The sequence below is a fragment of the Nicotiana sylvestris genome, chromosome 6, assembly GCF_000393655.2.
Source record: "Nicotiana sylvestris chromosome 6, ASM39365v2, whole genome shotgun sequence".
In the NCBI taxonomy this organism is placed as follows: domain Eukaryota; kingdom Viridiplantae; phylum Streptophyta; class Magnoliopsida; order Solanales; family Solanaceae; genus Nicotiana; species Nicotiana sylvestris.
In genome coordinates, this window is record NC_091062.1 from 25,336,245 (window position 1) to 25,351,386 (window position 15,142).

Below are 15,142 nucleotides of genomic sequence, written 5' to 3' on the forward strand. Positions count from 1 at the left end.
ATCCGGCCTTGACCGGTCGAGTAGGGTCTCATCGTGTGAGTCCAAATGGAGTTTCTTCGGATTTGCACATTCGGGTGAGATTGACTTTTGACTTGTCGCTTTTGGAAGAATCATCTTTGATTCAAACGAGGTCAACTTTTTCATATGTATTCGAGCGGGGTCGAACTTGGAATCAGGAGAAAAGTCAGTTTCTGACTTATTTGAACAAGTTCGAGAAACAAAAAAAAAATTATTTGACGATGGCCAGTGTCCGTAAAGGTGTCAAACTAAGGTCGAAATGTCAACCCATTGTGATTCGAGCGAGGTCGAATCCTTCTTTTGGCAATGGCCTTTGGCCGTAGGGGTGTTATTTCGAACTAAGGTCGAAATGTTAACCCGTTGTGATTCGAGCTAGGTCGAATCCTTCTTTGGGCGATGGTCCTTTGGCCGTAGGGGTGTTATTTCGAGCTAAGGTCGAAATGTTAACCCATTGTGATTCGAGTAAGGTTGAATCCTTCTTTTGGCGATGGCCTTTGGCTGTAGAGGTGTTATTTCGAACTAAGGTCGAAATGTTAACCCGTTGTGATTCGAGCGAGGTTGAATCCTTCTTTTAGCGATGCCCTTGGCCGTAAGGGTGTTATTTCGAGATAAGGTCGAAATGTTAACCCGTTATGAATCGAGCGAGGTTGAATCCTTCTTTTGGCGATGGCCTTTTGCCATGAGGGTGTTATTTCGAACTAAGGTCAAAAATGTTAACCCGTTGTGATTCGAGCGAGGTCGAATCCTTCTTTTGGTGATGTACCTTGGCCGTAGGGGTGTTATTTCGAGCTAAGGTCGAAATGTTAACTCGTTGTGATTCGAGCGAGGTCGAATCCTTCTTTTGGCGATGGACCTTTGCCGTAGGGATGTTATTTCGAGCTAAGGTCGAAATGTTAACCTGTTGTGACTCGAGCGAGGTTGAATCCTTCTTTTGGCGATGGCCTTTGGCCATAGGAGTGTTATTTCAAACTAAGGTCGAAATGTTAACCTGTTCTGACTCGAGTGAGGTCAAATCCTTCTTTTGGCGATGGCCCTTGGCCGTAGGGGTGTTATTTCGAGCTATGGTTGAAATGTTAACCCGTTGTTTCCTTGTCAGATTTTGGAGAATTTTACAGGTCACCATACTGTTTGTGCATATGTGGGGGTGAATCCTGGTGCGGCTCGATTTTGTTTTTACTAGAGAATATTGGGTGTTCCCCGAGGGAGTCCCAGTTTTGCTTAGCTTCTGTGTTTCCTGGGTGAGTCCCAGTTTGCTTAATTTTGCTTGCATTGGAGAATACGATGTGTTTCCTGGGTGAGTCCCAATTTGCTTAATTTTACTCACATTGGAGACTACCTTAATGGGGAGTACAAAATGTTGCTCTATTTCCCTCATTGGAGAATGCTACACATGTTCGTTTCATACATATATTGGTGAAGTTTCCATGTATCTAGTCCCTTCATCGCCTGGTCTGGGGAAGTAGTTGACATGCAGGGTGATGAATCATAGTTGGACTTCGAGACACCCCTTTCGTCGCCTTGTTAGAAATCTCCCCGAGAGGACCCAACTAGGACGAGACCCGGGTGAAGGAAAAAGGATACGACTTGAGGGGTGTCCATTCATAGGGGTTTGGGCGACATTCCAATTATTTTATAGTAGCTTTCCGTCCATTGTTTCTAGTTGGAATGCTCCTTTGCTTGCTTGCCCATGCGAGTGCTCGCATTCCTGCTTAAATCAACAACAGAGGATAAACTAAAATGAAATTTTCCGTACCTCGATCCAACGGGTTAGTGAAAAGAGTGGCGTTGTAGTGTTACGCGCTCCGCCAGGTGTTCGAATAGTGGTTTTAAATTTGGCGGCCGTGTTCAGCTCCGTTTTAAACAGCGTCTAGGCTTCATGCTGGTTGGGCCTACCTCACTTGCTGAAATGTTGAAATGGAGTCCCGGTCCGATCTCGTTTGATTTGTACCCATAACAAGGGAAATATGTCATACTTAGTTCATGGACCATCCAATGCGTGGGGGAATATGAAAGTAGGGCAGGATGTGCCTATTCTTTCAAAGGATCGCGCATCAAGCTGCCGTCCTCTCATAAAGGGTGGGAACGCGGGTTAATATATAAGGTAAATATGTTAAATGAGGATGTGGTCACACCATGTGACCATGATCCTATTTTAAACGTGCGTACATCGTGCTAAACCTATCGCTACTGGCGAGATCTGGGTTTTGCATAGTTATTTTTCATAACTTTTACTTTTATGTAGCAGCCTGATCTAGATTAGTACAGTTGTCTCGAAGGTTTATTTATTGCTCTTTCGAGTGGGTGGTGACATTTCGCCGGTTTTAGATTTGAAGGAAACTAAGAAATTTGGCTAAGAGATCCCTACAGACAGCGCCAAATTGTTTGACTGAAAAAGTGTAAACCCTTTTGTCGAAATAATTATTGATAATAAAGAAGGTAAATCTTAGCCGAACAAAATTAATTCCAGATCCAAACATACAAAGTGCGAAATAGAAGAAGAATAAGAGAACGTAATATTTCTTAATGTAATAATCGTACATCAAACATGACAGATGGGCTTACATCTAGGGGAGATATGCATCATAATCATGGGAGCAAGGAAGGGGAAGAGAGGTGACTGTTGATGATGAAGAGATTCCTCTTGTTTACTCTATTGTGGTAGCTATCTCCCAGAGAAACCCCCCTCTTTGTCTAAGCCTCCCCCATATATATAGTTCCTTTCCCTTTTATCTAATGGTCTTTGACCAACGTACTTTCTTACGACTGTACCTTTCATTGTTTGCTCGAACACCACACTTGTTCAGTGATGTATGCTTTCCGACGATTTGACCTTGGCGATGGCCAAGGTGCTCTTTGTTATCTCGCCCTGTGGGCATGATTACGGCTTAGTCGACCCCTTATCATTCCTCTTAAGGACGAACATTCCAGTCAAATTTTGACCCATACAACAAGGCAACTTACACGTGCTGATACAACATTGCTCTTTTTTTGTTTGTTTTATTTTTTGATACACATGGTCAATTTGAATAGAGCATTCAACGTAGTTGATAGGTCATGCATCCTGTTATGTTTTGATGATCTAACAAACTTAATGTTAAGAACCAAATAAGGAACCTGTTACACATCCTCAAGTACTCAAAAACAACAAGTCTCAAGCCGGGGACATGGTTCAACATTTCAGAGTCAAAGAAACAACAGAGGGAACAAATGGACATTAGTTCCCTTGCTAACTATACCAGTCAGCCCCCCACAATTGTAAAGTCGCTGCAACTGTTTCTCTGCACACGCAACAGTGGAAACAATGCAACAATCACTTTATGGGGAATTCCCTTTTACCAAACATGCTTGCATCATTCAAGTGATTTCACCTATGTAATATTAACATGAAGCAAAGGAAAAACATCACACTCAAGTGTGTGTTGATCTGGAAAGTGACTTTAAAGGGAATCAAGAACATAACAAAGGACCAGTTTCCTGCATCGAGTCATTATATGTCCTTAGTTGTGTTGCACCTTTGTTAAAGTGTTTTATTTGTAATTCCTACTCAGCTTAGTTAGAAGCATTATGTAGGAAATCTGTTGTAAAACCATAAACCTTGTGTTTGTGTCTTAGCTAGAGTTAGTCGAGTTGTAAAACTTTGTAATAGAGTATTACAAAGGGGCTTGTGATAAAGTTATCACAATTTAGTGAGGGATTAATAGGTTAATTCCTAGGTTACAATAGTTTGTAATCTGAAAGTTTGCTCAGTAGTGAAGTTGAAATCTTACAAGGGTAGTGTTGATTCCCAAGTTTTCCCTATATATTTTTCAATATGCAAAATACCTTCAAAATAGCATATGTATGCATACATAAGCATGTTCAAGTGTTTTATTATTTTTCCATAATTTTAAAGGTTTTTAAATTGATTTATTTTCCCCCTTTTTATCCATAAAATCCCCAATAATTATTTCTAAAATTATTATTTTGATAATTCATCTATTGGATTTTATATTTATGCTAAAATATAGCTAAAGTAATTTTTACATATTCTTACAATTTCATTTAGTATTTTTAAAGCTAAATTGCACATAATTGCAATATTAGCCTTTTAAGGTTTAATTAGGTTTTATATTCATAAAATTGGGTACTGTATTTTTATATTATTAATTATGTGTTATAAATAATTTAAGTACTTTAATTTATTTTTCAGAAACTGTTTACTATTTTTTATAAATTAAAAAGGGAAAACTGGCTATTTAAATAACAACCCCTTTTGCATTTCAATTATAACCAAAATGGGACCCCAATTCCCCAGCCCAATTTTGATTTAAACCCGACTCTAACCCTTTTAAACCCTACCTAAACCCGGATTCCTACCTACCCCGTTTAATCTAGACCGTTGATCATTCAGATCAACGATTCCTATTCACCCTTCCATAATTAAACCCAAACGACCCCTTAACCTACTTCATTTCCACCAAACCGCCGACCTTGAATCCCCTTCCTCTCCAATTCTCTCTACAACCCCACTCAAACCCTAGCCGCCGCCACCCAAACTAACCTTAATCCCCTTCGATTCTCACCCAATCCATGGACTCCCATAACTGTTTGAGACGTGTACCTGTCTCCTATGTCCCGGTTGCCTGTTTCGTGATTTCATGGAAGGATCACAAAGAGATATAATCCAGTCTTTGCTCAATTTCTATCTATGGGTCAGATCCACGGCTTTTCCGGCTAGATCGCTAACTTTTCAAAGTCTTTCCCATTTTTCTGGGTTCTCCGAAACCCTAACTTTAAAGGGCTTTCCGATTTTCTTTCAGGTCTGTCTTAGATCTGTGTTTGTTATGAACCTCTTAAGTGTTTTCCTTAAAAGTTTTCCGATTTTGTCAAAACGATTCTTAATTTTCAATGATTAGGGTTTTCTTAATCTCTTTTAAAAGATCTCTTCTCCGATTTTCCGTGTTATTTTATGATTTTACTATGTTTAAACAATTTGTTTGTGTTTTTCTTCTACCTAGTTCATCGTGTTAAAACCCTAAGTATCTTTGGTTTTATCCGGGGTTTTGAAATCATCTTTTATTTTGTATACTTGTTTCGACTGAGTTCTTTGTGTTTAGATACTTTTTTTTGTTTAACTTGACTGATTCTGAGTTCTTACCTTTTTTTAACTCAGCTCTGTTAAAACCTTAATTTCTTAAAACTTTCCTCACCTGTTGCTATGAGCTTTTGAAGACTTCCTTTACTTATTTCGGTGTGTTGGTATGATCTCCTCTACCTGTTGCTATGTGTTAGTCTGTTTCCTTCATTTTTGGTTCTATGTGACTACTTGACTTTGTTGACTACCATGCTTCGAGTAGGTCCTTTACTGCTGAGTCCTAGCCTACTCCTATTATTGTTTTATGTTTGTGTTCATCTAGTTGCTTCCTTTGTCAATATGGTTGGCCTTGCATGTCTGATATTCTTATTCATTCTTCTCTATTATATGGCGAAGTGCAGAATCATGATTCTTTCTTGATTGATCTTGATTTCCTCAAGTTACGACTGATTACAAGGGTTTTCTTATAAACCCTTAATTTTACTCATTTGTTTAAATTGATCGATTCCCTTTCTTTATTTGTTGTGATGTTTCACCCCTGCTGAATCCCTTCCCCAATTAAGTATATTCTGTACCTAGACTCAATTATATACTCTATATTCTTACTATCCCTTATATGGTCAGAAATCAATCTTCCTCAAATTGATTTTCTTTCCTTAATTATCCCTGTTAGTATCCGTTAAGCATTAATTCCTTGATTAAAGGGAAGTACTTGTATTAATTGATTCTGATTGTGATTACTTCCATATTTGTGCTAAACTTTACTTGTTACCTTATTTTCTACTCATTTTCAAAGCTATAAATACCCTACCTTCTCTTCTCAAAAGGACACGAACAACTGCGTTCAAAAACACGCACTTACACATTCAAACTCTCTTTCTTTCTCTACTACTTGTGCTACTGCCTTGTCTAGCCAGCTGAAAGCCAAGGCTAGACTTTGGAATTCTGATTGCTTTACTTTTTCTGCACTTTGCTCCTTCAACTGGTATGTTCTTAATTTAAATTCTGAAACTCAACTCTATGCGTTCCCTTGTTTGTCAATCCTTGTCTCTTTCTGCACTAACTTAATGGCTCATGCTATTGAGTTGTACTGTTTGTTTATTACTTTACTCAGAATGCTTAAAATTCTGCCCTCCTTTGTTCAAATGTGATCAACATATTTACTTGTTCCTGTTTATGTCCTTCAACTAGCATGTCTATAATGTACCTAATTCATGACTAATTGTGTGTTTCTGATTTGGGTCCTCTATGTCCCCAACCCCTACTCCCCTGTTTGTAATTACTGAAACATGTAATTCTCTCTGAACTTGTTCTGTGTGTGTTGTTGTTGCTCCTACCCCCTTTCCCTTTCAAAAACTATTTTATTAGGAAATTCTTCTGCTGTTTTACAAATTCATTTCAAACATGTTGTTACTAATATTATTTTCCAACTCAACTCCTTTGAGTCTATGTCCAGCACTCTCACATGCACTCTTAGATCATTAGGTTCTGCCCCTCTTGTATGAGCCTTCCTTTGGGACCCTTGAGCTTCCTCTGAACCTGGACATATAAGAGTTTGCCCTTCCACACTGCACCTATTCTTGGTTATGCAATCTGGGTGTGAGCACTGCCTGGGATCCCTTGAGGTCCTTAGGGAACTCTGACATACCCAGATATGAGAAAGGTTTTGGAACAATATTGGCTTTTAAGGTGGTTTATCACATAACTCAGAGAGGAAGTTAGGATCATGCTTCCTATGGTTGTAACTTCTTATTTTTGCATTTTTCTTATGTAATTCAATCACATGGTCTGTAATAATTTGTAAACAAATATTGGGGTGGTTAGTGAAAAGGGATAGGGAAATATGCATGCTATAGCTAAAGGGTAGAAAATATGTTATTAGGTTTATATTCCAAGTTGTGCAATAGAAATCATGTTTAGGACTCATACAATGCATTAGAAATCATGTTCTTAGGATTCATGTTTCCTGCTTCAGCATCTCATTGATTAATCCATGTTTCATGTCCAACACTTAGAAATCCTGCCTCTAGGACGAATAAATAAAAATTGTTACTCATGAAGTCGTTTCTTAATAATTCTGCAACTCTTTCGTATATTTAAAAATCATGCCTTAGGAACTCTACCATCTGCATGTGCATATTAGATATCATGTTCTAGGATCCTATTTGCATTTTGTTTAAAACGCCTAATTAATTACTGATTCATGAAAAAGGTAATAAGGTAATAGTTTTCACATTGTGAAGTTTCTGAATAACTGGTAATAATATCTGCAACTAGAACAACATGTCTTAGGTAATAATAAGCTCGAAACTGTCTTAGCAATTCTGAATAACTATGTCATGTGATAAATCTTGTTCTGACTTAAACACCCTACTTTAGGATTATAAATTCAGACCTTAATTGTGTATAAGTCATGCTGCCTACGTGCACTATTTGCGGAGGTATAAATGAGCCTTCTATTTGCTTATATGTTTCCCCCTAATTGCAGTCTTACATGTTTTGTATGCCACTTTAGAATTTTTGCCTTTAAACCTGAGGGTCTGCCTAGAACCTCCTTCTTATAGGAATAGGAGTCCTAAAATTCCCCCGGGACTGATAGGAAGGGACGGGTAACAGCATGCAATAGTGGTCGAGACCAACCCTCGCTTTAATTACCTTCATGGGGTGGGAAGAGTAGATATGGATATGATGACCGGTGCACTAATACCATATGTATACCCTCTTCTAAAGAGTGTCATACCGGGTATTGCATTGCTTTGATCCATATTACAAACAAACCTAGGACCCCTTTACATTCATAAGCATGCTTAGATTATAACTCTTTTTCAAAACCCTGCTTTTATTAATTGTTTTCAATTGCATGTGTATTTAAATCCCCTATTATTTGAGCCCTACTTGTTTGTTTGCTAATTGCACAAATTCACAAAACTATCTGGTCGGGAACCACACTAGTGGATCCTGAGGGGTGCCTAACACCTTCTCCTTAGGATAATTTCCAGCCCTTACCCTATCTCTGGTTATCAAAACGTAGTTGTAGATAAACCCTGTAGGTGCCCTAACGCACCTTAAAAATCGTTAGGTGGCAACTCTTCAAAAATAAAATACCCAATTCCCAAAAGGAAATGAGTCATTACACCACATGAATGTCGAAAACCGGACCCCTCTCCGCAGAGGGAAAAAGGGGGCGCGACAGGTTGGTCGTGGTTTTTAATCTCGTGAGCTGGGAGTTTTCCACGTAAAACTCTATTGTGTCATTTACTTATTGCTCTCTGTGTGCATTCTGTGGGAAATAATAGATAACCATGTTCTCTATATAGTTTGGTAGACCCTTAGTTCCTATCAATTGGTATCAGAGCAGGTTCTTTATATTAGGCTAACACCTAGAAAGGATCCTCATGGTTGCTCCACCAAACCTTGAAGAAGGTCAATCTACCTACAGACCACCAAGATTCAACGACCAATACTATGGATGGTGGAAGATAAGGATGCATGATTTATCATGGTTGAATATTCAGAGCTTTGGGATGTTATCTATGATGGACCCTTCATTCCTACGAAGACCATTGGTGACCTAGTCGTGATAGTTCCCAAAACAAGAAAGGAATACAACGATGCTGACCACACGGCTAATAGAGAAGAACTTTCGAGCAAAAAAATCCTTATATGTGGTATTAGACCAGATGAATATAACAGAATTTTAGCATGTCAATCTGCTAAGGAGATCTGAGAAGCTCTCCAAACAGCTTATGAAGGGACAACTCAAGTCAAGCAGTCGAAGATTGATATGCTAACCATAAAGTATGATCTTTTCAGGATGAAGGATGATGAGTCCATTCAGGATACACACACTTGCTTCACCTCTATCAATGAGCTTCACTATCTGGGAGAAATCATTCCCAGGAACAAACTTGTCAGGAAAATACTTAGTGTATTACCTAGTTCTTGGGAAAGCAAAGTAAATGTTATCACAGGGTCAAAGGATCTGTAGAAGCTGACCATTGATGAACATTGGCAATCTGAAAACTTATGATATGAAGAAGAAGAATGATAATGAGAGAAAAGAGCCCAAAAAGGAGAAGAACCTGGTCCTCAAGACAGACAATAATGACTTAGGTGGTGAGGATACTGATATGGCTTACCTACCAAAGAGATTTCAGAAAATGGTTCGCAGAAATGGAGGTATTCCAAAAAATCTCAGCTCCAACAAGCCAAGAGGCTATGACCTGTGTCATAAGTGCGGGAAGTCAAGATATTTAATCAAGGATTTCCCTCTCCTCAAGCAAGATCACTACAAACACAACACAGACAAAGCATCCAAGAGGAACCTGGTTCCTGACAAATGATTCAAGAGAAAAGATGCCACTGACAACGTTGTGAAATAAGCTCTTGTTGCATGGGGAGACTCTTCCAGCGAATCAGGAGAGGATGACGAACAAGGTGACATCTCCATGATGGGGGTAGAAAGTGAAACAATTGAATATGACTCTATCTTTGCCCTAATGGCAATGTCTGATGATGATGAGGTGAACTTTCTAGATGTTCAAAAAAATTTAAAGTCTTACTCTCCGAATAAACTTTTGTCTTTGGCAAATGTTTTAATTGATGCTTATCATAGTCTTATAAATGATAAAAATGCATTAACTGTGGAACTAGGAGAAGTAGAACATGAGAGATATGATCTAGTAGTTGTTGTGGTTGATTTAAGAGAAACCATTGAGAGTTTGAAGAAAGAAAAAAGATGCCTTAACTAAAAAAATTGCAAACATAGAACATGAGAGAGATGATTTAGTGGTTGTTGTGGTCGATCAAAAAGAGACCATTAAGTGTTTTAAAAAGGAGAAAGAAGGTTTAACTGAAAAGATTGCTAACATAGAGCAGGTGAGAAATGACTTATTATTAGTAGTTATGGACCTAAAAGAAACAATTAAGGAACTAAAAGGAGAATGTAGGCGTGAGATCACTCAAAAGGGGAAGGACGTTGCAAATGAGGCACAACTTAGGCTTGAATATGAGCTAAAATCAGTGAAATCTAGTCTGTGTGCTGAACTTGAGAGACACAAACAACTTTAGAAAGATCTAGGAAGAGTTAAGAGTGATCTAGAAAAATCACTTCAGTGGATCTGGTTCTCTGATGCTATCACTGCCATGTATAAGAACAATGGGGGTAACGAGCAAGGAATTGGGTTCCAAAGGGAAAAGACTCCTTACAACCCTCATAGCATGTATGTTACTGTCCCTGATAACTGGCTCTGCACTCACTGTGACACTGGACATTTTAAAGAAACCTGTAAGGCCAGAATTCAGTCTCAACAGAAAAACAAAGATTTTGCTAAAAAGGTAACTACTACTAAAGAACCTGGTCCCGCATATAAAATCGATTCATGCTTGGACCAAAAGAATCCTGATTCACCCCTTTCCTCACTACAAGGAACCCAAACTTGTTTGGGTTCCTAAGTCTAACCTATGATTTCCTTATGCAGGGAGCAGTGAAAGGGAGAAACCAATAATGATACATGGATAGTGGCTTCTCAAAGCACATGACTAGAAGTACAAATGATTTCCAAGGCCTTGCAAGGAGGGAGTGTGTCCTTTAAAAATGGCAAAAGGGATACATTCTGAAAGTTGGAAGGATTGGGAAGTCTCTCACTCACTCAATTGAAAATCTGTATATGTGAGCGGGTTGAATTACAACTTACTGAGTGTTTCCCAAATTTGTGAAAAGAGAAACAAAGTGGAATTTGTGTCAAAAATATGCACGGTCACAAATCTTGTGACTGGTAAAGTTGTTCTGGTGGCTAAAAGATACAAAAATATTTATGTTGTTGCTTTTGAGTGCTTGCAAAATGGGATCTAAAATGTATGAGTGTTGTTGATGATGATGTTGAACTATAGCTGAAAGACTGGGTCATGCAAGCTTTACATTGCTGAACAAATTGGTCAAGAAGGACCTGGTTCGTGGCCTACCCAAGTCAAGCTTCAAGGACCACAAGGTATGTGATGCATGTGTAAAAGGAAAGCTAGTAAGATCCTCTTTCAAGCCCAAAAAAGAATTTAGTACCTCAAGGCCACTTGATCTCCTCCATATAGATCTATGTGGACCTATGAAGGTGCCAAGTAGAGGAGGAAAGAAGTACATCTTTATTATAGTGGACGACTATTCCAGAATCACCTGGACTCTGTATCTCAGAACCAAGGATGAAACTTTTCAAATATTTGCTACATTTGTGAAGAAGATCCAGGTGAAGATGAGCCATAGTGTTGTATGTATAAGGTCTGATCACGACACAGAATTTGACAATGCCAAATTCGACGAATTATGTGCTAAAAATGGCATTACTCATAATTTTTCAACTTCAAGAACACCTCAACAAAATGGTGATATGGAGAGGAAGAATAGGACTCTTGAATACATGGCAAGAACAATGTTGATTGGCAGTGGCATTGCAAAAAGTTTCTAGGCAGAAGCAGTTAACACTGCATGCTACTTGGTGAACATGTGCATGATCAGGTCCCTTCTGAACAAAACCCCATATGAACTGCTGGACGGGAGGAAGCCCAAGCTAACACATTTAAGGACATTTGGCTGTAAATGTTTTATCCTCAACAATGGCAAGGATGCACTTGGAAAATTCGATGCCAAAAGTGATGAAGGATTCTTTCTAGGCTATTCATCACAAAGCAAAACCTACAAAGTATACAACAAAAGAACTGAATGTGTTGAAGAAATTATACATTTGATATTTGATGAATCTCATCACCCATGTGGGAAAGATTCACATGATAATATTGATCAAGACGGAGAACAATCAACTGTCCCTGGTGAAGTCATTGACATGGCAAATGGAAAGGCTGACATGATGAGTCACGTCAAGGAATCAAATGATGATGGTGCAGCCATATCTCCAATTGATGGGGAGGAACCTTGTTCCTCAATCACAACAAATGAAGCTGAGAACAGAGTTGTCGATGCTGTCCAAGGCACCCCACATGCTGAGCTGAGAAGCGAAACTCACGACAACCAAGGATCACATTCAGAAATACCTAGACCCTCTCACAATGAGATTCGGGTGTCTAACTAGAAGCATAAAAGTTCACACATTTTTGAAAATGTGCACTCCTCTTATCTCAGGGATTCTAACCAGATCAAAATTAAGAAATTCACTTGCCTTTTCAGCCTTTCATTCTAAAATTGAACCCAAACATAACAAAAAAGCATTGAAAGATGCTAATTAGATTACGGCTATGCAATAAGAACTCCATCAATTTGAGAGGAACAATGTATGGCACCTGATTCCTTGACCTGTCGATAGAACTGTTATAGGAACCAAGTGGGTATTCAGAAACAAACTTGATGAGTTTGGAAACACAACAAGGAACAAGGCAAGGCTAGTAGCTCAAGGCTATAATCAGGAAGAAGGGATTGACTATGATGAAACTTTTGCTCCAGTTACTCGAATGGAGTCCATCAGAATCCTCATTGCCTTTGTATCTCATATGGAATTCAAATTGTTTTAAATGGATGTCAAAAGTGCCTTTCTGAATGGTTTTCTAAAAGAAGAAGTCTTCATCAAGCAACCACCTGGATTTGAGTGTCATGAGCATCTTGAGCATGTTTTTAAACTCGACAAGTCAGCTAAAGCAGGCTTCTCGTGCTTGGTATGAAAGGTTGTCCAAATTGCTTCTATAAAATGGCTTTGCAAGAGGAAAAATTGACAACACCTTATTTATGAAGAAACGAAGGAGGAACCTGCTCATTGTGCAAGTCTATGTTGATGATATCATCTTCGAAGCAACAAATGATTCTTTGTATGAGGAATTTGCAAAACTCATGGGAAGTGAGTTTGAAATGAGCATGATGGGGAAAATGAATTTTTTCTTCGGTTTACAAGTCAAGCAAACTCCTAAGGGGACAATGATTAGTCAGCAGAAGTACATCAAAGAGCTTCTGAAGAGATTTGAAATGGAAGGCTAAAAAATCATTGATACTCCCATTGACACTACTACTCGTCTGGACATAGATGAACCTGGTTCTCCTGTAAATAAGACCATGTATAAAGGTATCATCAGGTCACTCCTCTATCTCACAACAAGTAGACCAGGTATTATTTTCAGTGTAGGACTTTGTTCCAAGCTTCAATCTAATCCAAAGGAATCTCATCTGAAGGTTACCAAGAGAATCCTAAGGTATCTCAAAGGAACGTAGGATCTGGTTCTTTTACTATCCCTCAGGAGATAATTTTGATTTAATCAGGTATGCTGATGCTGATTATGCTGGTTATCTGGTGGATAGGAAAATCACTTCTGGCATGGCACCTTTTATAGGTTCATGTCTAATCTCATGGGGTACAAGAAAACAAAACTCAGTGGTTCTTTCAACTGCAGAAGCTGAATATGTGGCGGCTACCTCTTGTTGTGCTCATGCTATGGATTAAGCAGTAGCTGGAAGATTTTGGTGTGTTTTCTGATTGCATGCCCTTACTATGTGACAACACTAGTGCTCTCAACATGGTCAAGAATCCAGTTCAACATAAGAGAACAAAGCACATTGATGTGCGATATCACTTCCTCAAAGACAATGTTGAAAAAGGGCTTATCTGTATGAAATTTTGTAGCACAAAAGATCAAATTGCATATATCTTCACCAAAGCACTGAGCAGAGAGAACTTTGAAAACAATCGCTTGGTACTAGGGTTGATAAAATCAAGCTAAGGACTCGGTCCCTCGATGATTGACTATGAAAGAAATGAACAGGTAAAATGGCTAAAAAGTATTTTTCTGGTAATTTCTAACTCATCTCTATACCATTACAGGTAGACATGCATAAGGATTACATAGCAAAGAAGTAGCTAATGGTATTGCACGTTGGTCAAAGTATGAAATTCACTTTTACAAAATCTGTCAGGGAACTTGGTTCCCTTGACACATATTAGTAGTTCCTCTATACTCTCATCTACAACTTTTTAACGGCTAAAACGGTGCCATGTCATTAAAATGTCAGTTTGTCTGATTTCGTTTTGTTTGAACCCAAGTGTCCTACCTGTTATGAAACGACCTGTCTATCCAAAATTGATACCTGTTCCTAATCGGTCCCTCATTCCTTTTACTTGTTATGAAACGACATGCATAAGGATTACATAGCAAAAAAGTATCTAATGGTATTGCACGTTGGTCAAAGGATGAAATTCACTTTTACAAAATCTGTCAGGGAACTTGGTTCCCTTGACACATATTAGTAGTTCCTCTATACTCTCATCTACAACTTTTTAACGGCTAAAACGATGCCATGTCATTAAAATGTCAGTTTGTCTGATTTCGTTTTGTTTGAACCCAAGTGTCCTACCTGTTATGAAACGACCTGTCTATCCAAAATTGATACCTGTTCCTAATCGGTCTCTCATTCCTTTTAGATAAATCCACACACGGTCAATTTCATAACTATTCACATAACAAGCCAAAAATCCCTCTTTTTCTTCAAACCAAACACTCTCTTCTTCCATCAATTCTCACTCCACTCAACCATGTCTGGAAACTAAGAATGTTCCAAGCATCGTCCTCACTGCATTTTCACATGTCGAAGCACTAGTGCTAGAGCCTATGATCATCATGCCACCTAGTCCAAACACTAAGCTAGAGTCACAACCACCCACAGTTTCCTATCCAACCCAGTCGAGTATTGGTTCTCATCGGAGATACAAAACCTCAACTCCCAAGAAGCTTGTGGCAACGACCTCTCCTTCTGCCATACTGGAAAAAATGGTTGAAGAAGATACAGTTGAGAGAGAAGAAAATTAGGAAATTTTGAGTCTTCTAGTGGAAGAAAGTTCTAAGATACAACAGGGCATGGGTCGTAATAGTGATGAATCAATAATGACTACCCCAGGCCTTGATTTGAATGTTACCAATTTCACAGGTAATGCTCTTCTTATGTCTTCTGAGTTTTCTTTGGGTTTCAAGAACAAGAAAATGTCGAAAATAAGTTGTCAATAGCTGCTGAGGGAATTCTGGTTGGTAACTATGATGGTGTGTCTGAACCTCATGGGTCTCAAGGGG

General features: G+C 38.7%; 2 protein-coding genes across 2 annotated transcripts; both read left to right on the forward strand.

The window, feature by feature from the left end:
* Positions 1-11,586: 11,586 nt before the first annotated feature.
* LOC138870379 (uncharacterized) lies at positions 11,587-12,171 on the forward strand. Its single transcript, XM_070148178.1, has one exon. The coding sequence runs from the start codon at positions 11,587-11,589 to the stop codon at positions 12,169-12,171; it is 585 nt and encodes a 194-aa protein (XP_070004279.1).
* Positions 12,172-12,607: 436 nt separating this feature from the next.
* LOC138870380 (secreted RxLR effector protein 161-like) lies at positions 12,608-13,524 on the forward strand. The gene is made up of 4 exons (XM_070148179.1): positions 12,608-12,748; positions 12,825-12,927; positions 13,111-13,276; positions 13,344-13,524. The coding sequence occupies exons 1-4, from the start codon at positions 12,608-12,610 to the stop codon at positions 13,522-13,524; spliced, it is 591 nt and encodes a 196-aa protein (XP_070004280.1).
* The last annotated feature ends 1,618 nt before the right edge of the window (positions 13,525-15,142 follow it).

Excerpts from the sequence above, each read along its gene's own strand:
- LOC138870379 (XM_070148178.1), top strand. The coding sequence starts at position 11,587 with ATGTGCATGATCAGGTCCCTTCTGAACAAAACCCCATATGAACTGCTG.
- LOC138870380 (XM_070148179.1), top strand. The coding sequence starts at position 12,608 with ATGGATGTCAAAAGTGCCTTTCTGAATGGTTTTCTAAAAGAAGAAGTC. Across the intron at positions 12,749-12,824 it reads AAGCAGGCTTCTCGTGCTTG|AAACGAAGGAGGAACCTGCT; the intron begins GTATGAAAGGTT and ends TTATTTATGAAG. Across the intron at positions 12,928-13,110 it reads ATTTGCAAAACTCATGGGAA|ATGAACCTGGTTCTCCTGTA; the intron begins GTGAGTTTGAAA and ends GTCTGGACATAG.